The 13,080-nt window shown below is 43.0% G+C and overlaps 1 protein-coding gene across 1 annotated transcript in view; it reads right to left on the bottom strand.

Annotated features, from left to right (window-relative positions):
- Positions 1–5,780, bottom strand: part of efcab11 (EF-hand calcium binding domain 11) — a gene marked incomplete at its 5' end in the record, with an annotated part of 91,413 nt that extends 85,633 nt beyond the window's left edge. The window contains 2 exons of the mRNA XM_084181923.1: positions 5,394–5,462; positions 5,691–5,780. Of these exons, the coding sequence (XP_084038049.1) occupies positions 5,394–5,462; positions 5,691–5,780 (159 nt within the window). The remainder of the gene's footprint in view (positions 1–5,393; positions 5,463–5,690) is intronic.
- Positions 5,781–13,080: the final 7,300 nt, after the last annotated feature.

The following is a 13,080-nucleotide window of genomic DNA, read 5'->3' as shown; positions in this document are numbered from 1 at the left end:
CATGAGACTTTTGAAAGAAATATGCAGGGCTTGACATTAACCTGTTTATCCACTTGTCATTCAGACAAGGATGTGACTGAAAATGCGCTGTTCGATGCAAGAAACCACTTAACTTTATTTAGTAAATTATTCATCCCATACCATTATAACAGAGAATCAGACAAATTATGCTACCCTCTGCCTACTTAGCTTATTCAAGCCTGTCTCAAAATACAACATTCCCCCTTTAAGACAGAAAAAAGGCTCTAAACCTGACTTGGTTTTCAAAGATGGCTAGAAATGCACATGTTTTGTGCTCTTGTAGGAAGCAACCACTCCCCCATTGCTGACTAAAAATAGGCTATAACTGGGCTAATAACTCACTTACTAGCAAAGAATATGAACAAATGTGCACACTTGGCTACATGCAGCTCTCACTTTGATCTCAAAACAAGCGCATCTACTCGCAACCACTCATGCTGTAAACACAATTCAGTTCAAAGTGAATGGCACAGATCCATATATGGCAATGGTCTATTTGCATATAGGGATACTGCAGCTCTGATTGGTTATGCCGCACCGGTCTGTAGAGTATGTGCCTGAGTTGTACCTGTCAATGCAATAGAATCCTACTCCGGTGTGTTCCGCCTACAAGAAAATCTTTCATAGTTTTGCATACTTAAATCTTGCATAGTTCGTTTTGGTTTCGGTATGTTGCATTGAAAGTGGCTAATATAGGCAATTCCCACAGTAGAGGGAAACGTTGATAGTGTTAACTAAAGGGGAAAACTAGAAAGTTGAGTGAAGTTCAATCTCGTGCTTCTCTGCGTGGGCTGATATTTCTTCTGCGCGGCAGTCCCGTGGAGCTGCACTGCAGCTTAGAGGGTACATTGGTTGCAACTGACAGTATTTTTCAGAGACAACACGTTTTGTTGTGTCCGTCTGACCTCTTCCGTTTACACACAGGTGTTTGGAGATGCAGATAGCTAATTAGCACAGGTACCCCACTCTGTCTTCCGTCTGTTTTCCGTAAAACAAGCGCTGTAACATATGGCTTTGCGGGAACCCTAACCCTATAAAGATGTGTAGTAATTAAACTTTATTATTATTATTTCTTCACGCTGATATGAAAAACACGTTCCTTATGTTTCCAAAACCGTACCGGAAGAGATGCGTGTTAAATTGTCTAATTATTATTTTTGTACTTTTTACCTTTTTCTCCTCAATTTCGTGATATTCAATTGGTAGTTACAGTCTTGTCCCATCGCTCCAACTCACATATGGACTCGGGAGAGGCGAAGGTAGGCCATGCGTCCTCCGAAACACGACCCTGCCAAGCCACACTGCTTCTTGACACACTGCTCGCTTAACCCGGAAGCCAGCCACACCAATGTGTCGGAGGAAACACCGTACAACTGGCGACCGAAGTCAGCGTGAACCCGGGTCTGTAGTGACGCCTCAAGCACTGCAATGCAGTGCCTTAGACCGCTGCGCCACTCGGGAGGCTCTGAGTGATGTTCTTTCGATTACCGGGGTCATTTCATGTTTATCTGAGCTGATGCTGTGCAAACAGGCAGAAATTCATCCGGTATGAGGTAGCATTGCGATAAAGCCACTCTCAATACACTGGAAGTTTATAGAAATACGGCTTTTAGATCGTGAAAGCGTCTATCATACATGTCAGATTTAAATAGTGGCCGATGTCATAACGCGGGAGGTTGTCTTCTCTCGAATGAGCCATTGATCATATTTTTGCGATATTCCTACCTCGAGAAATGTGTAATTTAACAGAGGATCCACCACATTTCTCCTATTTCAAATCAAATCAAATGTTATTTGTCACGTGTCGAATACAACAGGTGTAGACCTTAGTGAAATGCTAACTTACAAGCCCTTAACCAACAATGCAGTTAAGAAAAATAAGTATTGGAAAGCACTTACTAAAATAAACTGAAGAAAAAAAACATACATACACACACACACATATATATATATAATAAATAAAATTAAGGGCAACAATAAAATAACATTAAAAAAGGCTATATACAGGGGGTACCGATACAGAGTCGATGTGCGCGGGCACAGGTTAGTCAAGGTCATTGAGGTAATATGTACATGTACACTACCGGTCAAAACTTTTAGAACACCAACTCATTCAAGGGTTTTTCTTTATTTTTACTATTTCCTACATTGTAGAATAATAGTGAAGCCATCAAACTATGAAATAACAAATATGGAATCATGTAGTAACACAAAGAAAAAAGTGTTAAACAAATCAAAATATATTTTATATTTGAGATTCTTCAAATAGCCACCCTTTGCCCTGATGAAAGCTTTGTACACGCTTGGCATTCTCTCAACCAGCTTCACCTGGAATGCTTTTCCAACAGTCTTGAAGGAGTTCCCACATATGCTGAGCACTTGTTAGCTGCTTTTCCTTCATTCATGCCGTCCGACTCATCCCAAACCATCTTAATTTGGTTGAGGTCGGTGGATTGTGGAGGCCAGGTCATCTGATGCAGCACTCCATCGCTCTCCTTCTTGGTAAAATAGCCCTTACATAGCCTGGAGGTGTGTTGGGTCATTGTCCAATTGAAAATCAAATGATAGTCCCACTAAGCCCAAACCAGATGGGATGGCGTATCGCTGCAGAATGCTGTGGTAGCCATGCTGGTTAAGTGTGCCTTGAATTCTAAATAAATCACAGACAGTGTCACCAGCAAAGCACCCCCACACCATAACACCTCCTCCTCCATGCTTTACGGTGGGAAATACACATGCAGAGATCATCCGTTCACCCACACTGTGTCTCACAAAGACACGGCGGTTGGAACCAAAAATATCCAATTTGGACTCCAGACCAAAGGACACATTTCCACCGGTCTAATGTCCATTGCTCGTGTTTCTTGGCCCAAGCAAGTCTCTTCTTCTTATTGGTGTCCTTTAGTAGTGGTTTCTTTGCAGCAATTCGACCATGAAGGCCTGATTCACACAGTCTCCTCTGAACAGTTCATGTTGAGATGTGTCTGTTACTTGAACTCCGTGAAGCATTTACAGTGGGGGAAAAAAGTATTTAGTCAGCCACCAATTGTGCAAGTTCTCCCACTTAAAAAGATGAGAGAAGCCTGTAATTTTCATCATAGGTACACGTCAACTATGACAGAAAAATTGAGAAAAAATATACCAGAAAATCACATTGTAGGATTTTTTAATGAATTTATTTGCAAATTATGGTGGAAAATAAGTATTTGGTCACCTACAAACAAGCAAGATTTCTGGCTCTCACAGACCTGTAACTTCTTCTTTAAGAGGCTCCTCTGTCATCCACTCGTTACCTGTATTAATGGCACCTGTTTGAACTTGTTATCAGTATAAAAGACACCTGTCCACAACCTCAAACAGTCACACTCCAAACTCCACTATGGCCAAGACCAAAGAGCTGTCAAAGGACACCAGAAACAAAATTGTAGACCTGCACCAGGCTGGGAAGACTGAATCTGCAATAGGTAAGCAGCTTGGTTTGAAGAAATCAACTGTGGGAGCAATTATTAGGAAATGGAAGACATACAAGACCACTGATAATCTCCCTCGATCTGGGGCTCCACGCAAGATCTAACCCCGTGGGGTCAAAATGATCACAATAACGGTGAGCAAAAATCCCAGAACCACACGGGGGGACCTAGTGAATGACCTGCAGAGAGCTGGGACCAAAGTAACAAAGCCTACCATCAGTAACACACTACGCCGCCAGGGACTCAAATCCTGCAGTGCCAGACGTGTCCCCCTGCTTAAGCCAGTACATGTCCAAGCCGGTCTGAAGTTTGCTAGAGTGCATTTGGATGATCCAGAAGAGGATTGGGAGAATGTCATATGGTCAGATGAAACCAAAATAGAACTTTTTGGTAAAAACTCAACTTGTCGTCTTTGGAGGACAAAGAATGCTGAGTTGCATCCAAAGAACACCATACCTACTGTGAAGCATGGGGGTGGAAACATCATGCTTTGGGGCTGTTTTTCTGCAAAGGGACCAGGACGACTGATCCGTGTAAAGGAAAGAATGAATGGGGCCATGTATCGTGAGATTTTGAGTGAAAACCTCCTTCCATCAGCAAGGGCATTGAAGATGAAACGTGGCTGGGTCTTTCAGCATGACAATAATCCCAAACACACTGCCCGGGCAACGAAGGAGTGGCTTCGTAAAAAGGTGAAATAAAAAGATATAATCAAAATGACTACCGACCCGTAGCACTCACGTCTGTAGCCATGAAGTGCTTTGAAAGGCTGGTCATGGCTCACATCAACACCATTATCCCAGAAAACCTAGACCCACACCAATTTGCATACCGCCCCAACAGATCCACAGATGATGCAATCTCTATTGCACTCCACACTGCCCTTTCCCATTCCAATCAATGGAATGGTATCAAATACATCAAACATGGTTTCCTGGTGTATGATGCCATTCGCTCCGTTCTGGCCATTATTATGAGCCGTTCTCCCCTCAGCAGCCTCCACTGGTGTCCACATACTTTTGTATATATAGTGTATTGATAAGTCACCTTGTCCTAGAAAGATTTACACGGTTAACAAAACGTCACGCCAGGGTAAGCCTACACGAAACACAGCCCTTATTGTAAGGGTTTCTAAAATCCCCTATGGAAAAAATGAATGGTGGAAAAACGATTTGAACCATTTCCCTGTTTGACCACTAGGGTTTTATGACTCATACTGTGGTCCTCTATCCACCTCATTTTCGAATGTTGCTATGGGCACAGCCAAACGGAAGTGATGGATTTAACTTCCGCTTTACTTCCCTACTGCAGCGCGCCGGTGGCAAACTTGCCAGAGTAAATTAATTGAAAGAGTCAATTTATAGTATAAAAGTCAAGTAAACATCTCCCAGTAGCCTGCTGCTCCTAGTTAAGACAAAAACAAGTTTCCAGGGAGCTGGGGGTCAAAGGTAAAAATAAACACCATTTAAGTTTCTCTGTCACCTAGACCAGGTTTTCCCAAACTCGGTCCTGGGGCCCCCCCTGGGTGCACGTTTTGGTTTTTGCCCCTGCACTGCACAGCAGATTTAAATAATCAAAGCTTGATGATGAGTTTGTTATTTGAATCAGCTGTGTAGTGTTAGTGTTAAAACCAAAACGTGCACCCAGCTGGGCCCAGGACCGAGCTTGGGAAACTCTGACGCAGACACCATAGCAGCCAGACATACTGTAAATAAGGCAAGAGAAGAGACAAAAGAAAAAACACAAAAGACTGAAAACAGGCCTCGGTTTAGCTACAATCGACTCAAACTCCAACCCCTCTTCACAGTTATAAACTTAAGTGAAGTCTCGCCGCCGAGGTCAGTGTCAGATAGCGCTGACTCTCTAACTAATGCAAAAGATTAGCCGTGTAGCATTGCTCACCTGTGAACTGAACTCAGTCTCTGCTTGCTTTGGCATCCCGGACACACTGGTCTCTGAACATGAATGATACTAGTGTAGACGGCAATTATAGGATGTGCTTTTACAGAGCGAGACATGGTAATGATACGATACATTGGGTAAACTTCGGTACCCTAAACAGTACTCCCACACAAGGGCCGGCCAAATACGGGGCCATTCTGCCCCTGGTATCAGATATAGGCGCTAAAAATCAGTTAGCTACAGTCAGTACTCTATGAACGGTTAAATTACCGTTAGCTAGCTACAGTTAGTTCTTACCGTTTCAAACTTCTTCTTGTCGATGTCGGTGATTTCTCTCTGTTTTCTGCCAAAATGTGTTAGAGAGAATACATTTCCATGTTGGTACATTGCACAGACGAGAAGTAAAGTTTTGTAAGTTTCCGTGGAGACCGTATGAGATTCACCGTTGGTTACCTGTTCTTCTTCTTCTTTGGCATCATGGCGTTCGCACATTTTGTTTGTTCATGCCGCCATCTACTGTGAGGTAGTGTGTTGTCAATCACGTTACATTTTGGTTACCTGTTTGATACAGTGGTGGAAAAAGTCACCCAGTAAAATACTACTTGAGTATAAGTCTAAAAGTATTTGGTTTTAAATATACTTAAGTATCAAAAGTAAATGTAATTGATAAAATATACTTAAGTATCAAAAGTCAAAGTAAAAGTATAAATAATTTCAAATTCCTTATGTTAAGCAAACCAGACGGAACCATTTTCTGGTATTTTTTTAAAATGTACGGATAGCCAGGGGCACACTCCAACACTCAGACATAATTTACAAATGAAGCATTTGTGTTTAGTGAGTCCGCCAGATCAGAGGCAGTAGGGACGACCTGGGATGTTCTCTTGATAAGTGTGTGAATTTGACAATTTTCCTGTCCTGCTAAGCATTCAGAATGTAACGAGTACTTTTCGGTGTCAGGGAAAATGTACGGAGTAAAAAGTACATAATTTTCTTTAGAAAAATATTTTTTTTAAAGTACAGATACCCCAAAAAACTACTTATAGTACTTTAAAGTATGTTTTGCTTAAGTACTTTTTACCACTGGTTTGATATGTGCACAGATTATGCATTATATTAAGCATATAGTCTAGTGGCCGCTCTAAAAATGAAAATAAATGTCTTCAACAATGGAAGGCAGTCGGGAGGAGGACCATTCTAGCTAATGAGAGGGCAGATATGCATGAAAACAAACATTTAAGATTAGGCCAGGGGTGAAAGTAGATTGAATTTCTTCCCGGTACGGGACCTCCTGTTTGTGCACGCACCAAAAATGTTTTTAAATTGCCACCCCCTAAACTAGAATAGTGTAGGACAGCAGGGGTAGGCATTAGATTTAGCCTTGGGAAATTATTTTTATCTGCTAATAGTCAAAATAGAACAACATAATAGCAGCCCCATTCATAGGCCTACACTACAAATTAAACAACATTTTAAACACATCTATAGGCTATATAATCAGTTCAATGTCAATAACATATCCTAATATTTTCAATCTGATTACACTGATAAAATCACAAATGTCTCTATTAAATTAGTTTTTTATATTTCTTTGTCCGTTGATTGTGGGGAAAACAGCTTGCAATCAAGAGAAAATGTCGCTCTGAAAAAGTCGCAAAAGGTGGATATTGAAAATAGAAGTTTCAGGGAAAAATGGACAGAGAAATAGGTATTCTTACCATATTTCTCCAATGTCAAACCACAATGTCTTGTTTGCAACTAAACGGTTGCTGTTAGCAAATAATCAAATATTACACATCCGTATGAATCTAAGCTTGGCACTTTCAAGTTACCTTTCCACCCACACAGAGGCTCGACCGAGGCAGAAAAATATAAGCTTCAACCCATGGCTACTCGTCTGTTCCTTAACCTAACAACAGAAGTGCTTATATAAAAACTCCCTGGGTTTAAACATTTTCTCTTTTCAGAAAATGAAAAGCTCAATTAATAGGGACAGAATAGCAAAGTCATTTTTTTGTCTCCTCGAATACTGAAGGCCGCAGCTCAGCTTCAGAATGTCATAGAGAGGAATCAATATATCCCCATATGCATCAGAGTCACTTATATTGTGGGCATTTTAAAGCTTGTTTCTAGCATAAGGCATCACGGAGATAAGTATTGTTATAGAACGCTTTATATTATCTGGATACTTTTGATTTCAAAATAGAAAGCTAACAATCCTTTTTGCCCTTTTCTTTAACAAAGGGTATGGTATACCCTCACTCCTTTTGAGCCCTGGATTTAACCAAACACACCAAGCCCTTCCCAGATATGGAGGTATTTAAGGAGTGCATGGTGACAGTATTGGAGAATTTGGCTACACTGACAAATCTATGGATAGTATAATTGCTTCTGTCAAACAGGTAGGCCTACCTCTTATTTTTTTGAATAGGAAGAAATAGGCTCCAACAGGGGCGCAACTTTGGTTTTAGAAGTGGGGGGGACATAATTGTTATTTTTTAATCCAGTCCGATAAACAATCCAAAACAGGAGACATCTGCATGGTCATAAAGCACACCGTTGCCTCGTTTTGTACCCCCGTCCCCAGTGAAAGATATGCCCCTGGGCTCCAACAAAGCCCTCTTGTTGTTGTTGTTGTTGTTGTTGTTGTTGTTTTTTTTTAGGGGGTAGATCAGCTTTAATATTGCAGAAAGATTGTAACTTCCATCAATGCAATTGTCTGCATCACTTCCAATCCCCCATATATTTTCTAGCAAATATATATACAGTACCAGTCAAAAATGTGGACACACCTACTCATCCAAGGGTTTTTCTTTATTTTTACTATTTTCTACATTGTAGAATAATAGTGAAGACATCAAAACTATGAAATAACACACATGGAATCATGTAGTAACCAAAAAAGTGTTAAACAAATCAAAATATATTTTATATTTGAGATTCTTCAAATAGCCACCCTATGCCTTGATTTCAGCTTTGCACACTCTTGGCATTCTCTCAACCAGCTTCACCTGGAATGCTTTTCCAACAGTCTTGAAGGAGTTCCCACATATGCTTAGCACTTGTTGGCTGCTTTTCCTTCACTCTGCCGTCCGACTCATCCCAAACCATCTCAATTGGGTTGAGGTCAGGGGATTGTGGAGGCTAGGTCATCTGATGCAGCACTCCATCACTCTCCTTCTTGGTAAAATAGCCCTTACACAGCCTGGAGGTGTGTTGGGTCATTGTCCTGTTGAAAAACAAATGATAGTCCCACTAAGCCCAAACCAGATGGGATGGCATATTCCTGCAGCTGTGGTAGCCATACTGGTTAAGTGTGCCTTGAATTCTAAATAAATCACAGACAGTATCACCAGCAAAGCACCCCCACACCATAACACCTCCTCCTTCATTCTTTACGGTGGGAACTACACATGCAGAGATCATCCGTTCACCCACACCGCGTCTCACAAAGACACGGCAGTTGGAACCAAAAATCTGAAATTTGGTGTCCAGACCAAAGGACACATTTCCACCGGTTTATGTCCATTGCTTGTGTTTCTTGGCCCAAGCAGAGGTAACTCTGGGTCTTCCACTCCTGTGGTGGTCCTCATGAGAGCCCCCAGGATTTCAGTCCTTCACAGCGTAGTGTGTTACCAATTGTTTTCTTGGTGACTATGGTCCCAGCTGCCTTGAGATCATTGACAAGATCCTCCCGTGTAGTTCTGGGCTGATTCCTCACCGTTCTCATGATCATTGCAACTCCACGAGGTGAGATCTTGCATGGAGCCCCAGGCCGAGGGAGATTGACAGTTCTTTTGTGTTTCTTCCATTTGCGAATAATCGCACCAACTGTTGTCACCTTCTCACCAAGCTGCTTGGCGATGGTCTTGTAGCCCATTCCAGCCTTGTGTAGGTCTACAATCTTGTCCCTGACATCCTTGGAGAGCTCTTTAGTCTTGGCCATGGTGGAGAGTTTGGAATCTGATTGATTGCTTCTGTGGACAGATGTCTTTTATACAGGTAACAAGCTGAGATTAGGAGCACTCCCTTTAAGAGTGTGCTCTAATCTCAGCTCGTTACCTGTATAAAAGACACCTGGGAGCCAGAACTCTTTCTGATTGAGAGGGGGTCAAATACTTATTTCCCTCATTAAGATGCAAATCAATTTATAACATTTTTGACATGCGTTTTTCTGGATTTGTTTGTTGTTATTCTGTCTCTCACTGTTCAAATAAACCTACCATTAAAATTATACTGATCATTTCTTTGTCAGTGGGCAAACATACAAAATCAGCAGGGGATCAAATACTTTTTTCCCTCACTGTAGCTCTGGACTTCGTCACTGGCTTTCCCCCATCTAACGGTAACCTCACCATTTATTGACAGGTTTTCCAAAATGGCTCACTTCATTCCCCTCTCCAAGCTCCCGTCCTCCAGGGAGACTGCGGACCTATTAGTATCCCATGTGTTTAGTCTGCATGGCATCCCCACTGACATTGTTTCCGACAGAGGACACCAGTTTACCTCCCAGGTATGGAGATCCTTCTGTCCAGCTCTTGGAATCAATGTCAGTTTTTCTTCTAGATATCACCCCCAGACCAACGGCCAGACCGAACGGTCCAACCAAGAGATGGAGACTTCCCTACGCTGCGTGACTTCTGCTAACCCTTCCTCCTGGAGCGCTCAGCTAACCCTGGGTTGAATATGCACACAACACCCTCACCAACACCTCGTCAGGTATGTCACCCTTTGAGTGTGCTCTGGGTTACCAACCCCCCTTGTTCCCCGCCCAAGAGGTTGAGGTTGCGGTTCCCTCTGTCCAGGACCATCTGCACCATTGTCACCGTAGCTGGAGGAAGGCCCGGGCTGCCCTTCTTCGTGCCTCCGACAGGACCCAGTCCCAAGCTAACCGTCGCTGGGCCTCAGCTCCCGTCTACACCCTGGGTCAAAAGGTATGGCTCTCATCGAAGGTCCTGCCATTGAAGGTGGCATCAAAGAAACTTTCCCCCCGATTCATTGGTCCCTTTGAAATTGACTGTGTTATTAACCCCTCTGCGGCGTGCCTGAAACTCCCAGCCTCTCTCAGGATCCATCCTACCTTCCACGTATCCCTGATTAAACCTGTCTCCTCCTGCAGCAGCTCCTCCACCCCCTCGGCTCATCGATGACCTTCCTGCCTGTACCGTCCGGTGGCTTCTGGACGTGCTCCGTCGTGGCTGGCAGTACCTGGTGGACTGGGAGGGAGACGGGCCTGAGGAGCGCTGCTGGGTGCCCCGCCGTCACATTCTGGACCCCTCCCTCTTACGGGATTTCTATACCTCACACCCAGACAAGCCTGCTCAGGCACCAGGTGGCGCCCGTAGAGGGGGGGTACAGTCACATCTGCTCCTGCAACGCACTCTACTGCTCATCCTGTGTCTCCTTGACCTGCCGCCACTCCCCCAGTACCCTCTCCCTCTCTCTCGCTGTGGGTGTGACGACAGGTGTGCTGGAGTCAGAGCAGATCCCCACCAGCTGCAACCTGTTCCATAAGCAAGACCTCTACAAATACTCAGTCCTGCCACTTCCACACTGCCAGATTGTAATCTCTGCTCAGTCAGTCTACGCTTCTAGCAGTTTGTTACTATTCATATCCTGTTGTGCCTGTTTTCCTTGCCTGACGCTGTTTTCCTCTCCGCTACAGTTCTGCCGCTCCAACTCTGGTCCCTGTCTCCAGTCCCACGCCTCGTCATCCTGCTACTCTGTCCTGGATTTCCCACTCTACTACTCCCTTGGATTCAACCTCCGGAACGCCTCCCCCTGTCACAACCCCCCTCACTCCAGCCTCAACCTCCACACCTGGTTTCCAGCAGTTTCCCCTGACCTGCACTCCATCTTCCCCCTGTGTTTCAATAAATACTTTGGTTTCTTCATCCCAGTCTCCTCGTCTGAGTCTGCTCTTGGGTTCCCCTGTTCCACTCCGCGTAACATAATCATTGGCCAGTACAGAGAATAAAGTAAAACCACAAGTCCAAATCCCTATCTCCATCCATGGCAAATTTAGGAAAGGGCCAATTTTTGCTAGCTAGTCACTGGAGGACAACAATAAAACGAGCTGCAACAATTCAAGTTGTTTCTGTCAATAATATATGCTCTCAATGCAATTTGATAGGAGTGACACCAAATCCAAACTGGCTTCCCTTTTTTTTTCTTTTTTTTTGGTGCGCCAGGACCATTCACAGTTGAGCTCACTCAACGTTGATTGGCTATTATTTTATACTTTTACAAAAATATCAAGGGAGGCCAAATGCAATTTGGCTTCCCTTGCATTCAATGCTATGTCGACAACCATGTCATACTATTTTGGACCAGACCGCATCAGATAGATGGCCTACACATACAGCAACAGAGGGGCGCTGTTTTGCTCGCTCGGATGCATTCTCCAGTGAGATGCGTTCAGCCTCTTGCGAATTGAAGGAAAATTATGAAACACAGAGACTAAATATAATTATTTTATTTATTTTTTGGTCAATTTTTTGGGGGAAGCCTGGCTTCCCTTGGCATCCATGAATACATGCCACTGGTTATATAGCAATAGTGCCCACTCTGGTCTTGGCATGTGCGCTCTAGCCAACAGTTTGCAGATACAGTGCGGGTAGCCTACTACATGATGAGATTATTATGGACAAAAGAGCTAGATTATTTGTCAAACGGCAGCCAAGCATTGATCATCATGTCACCAGAATAAGACCCTTGACATTTATTGGAAAGGAGTAATTTATTCATTTTGGAGGTATTTGACCCAGTTGTTAGAAACATGAATACTTAAATAGGCCTACATTTTGTCAATCTGACATAATCATTTCTAACAGTGTTTGAATAACAAAAGTAAATTAAGTAAATCTGTAATATTAATTTTAAGTAAAAAATAACCTGTTTCCATTAGGTGTAACTACTGTACAACATTTAATGAAGTAGTTTTTAATGAAAAACTTGTTGCACTTTCACCACCCTGTGAAGTACATCATTTTTTTCTTCTGTAGCCTAAAATGGCATGATTTCCTGAGTCATCACGTGACTCCAAATTTACTTCAATGTTATGTTTTTTAGGCTATTTGCACATAAAGGCGTTTCCACCACCATTTATTTTCTCGCATAATTAATTTTACTGACACAAAGATCCCACCATGTCGAACAAACTAATTATCTGTCAGCATTTATAAAATTGTACCGAAACTACCTGTTCCCTCAAAGCTGTTGTGATTTTTTTTTATATGTTATTACTTTACTCGCATAAAAACTGTGGGTGGAAACGACCTCCATACAAAAACTCCTCGCTTGGTGAGCGGAAAGAACGCCACCTGCTGGAGAAGATAGATTTTGGGCCCAGTTATCCCTCTCCCTTCGCCTCAAGCACTGAAAATGTAGGCTAGACAGCAGGCAAAACAAAACGCATATGCATCTGGTGGACATCGGGCATACATTGGCTTTAACAATGCGGACGCCTCACTTCTGCTGAAGCTGCATCACAGTAAATGCTTTAAAGCCAATTTATGCTTGATCTGGAAATGCGAGGTAAATGCTGGAAATGCTGTGGGGGCCACTGCAGATGTCAGATTGACCATGTAGAGCCTTTTACAGTATTGTGAAAAGGAATTCGACTAAAAGTCAGCTACACGTCACGAGATAGGAACGAATGTTACTTACTTCATGTTCCGCTGGGGAT

This window comes from Coregonus lavaretus (genome assembly GCF_964263955.1).
Source record: "Coregonus lavaretus genome assembly, chromosome: 18".
NCBI classification, from domain to species: Eukaryota; Metazoa; Chordata; class Actinopteri; order Salmoniformes; family Salmonidae; genus Coregonus; species Coregonus lavaretus.
Note: the sequence above shows the minus strand (reverse complement) of the source record. Positions and strands in the feature narration are given on the sequence as shown.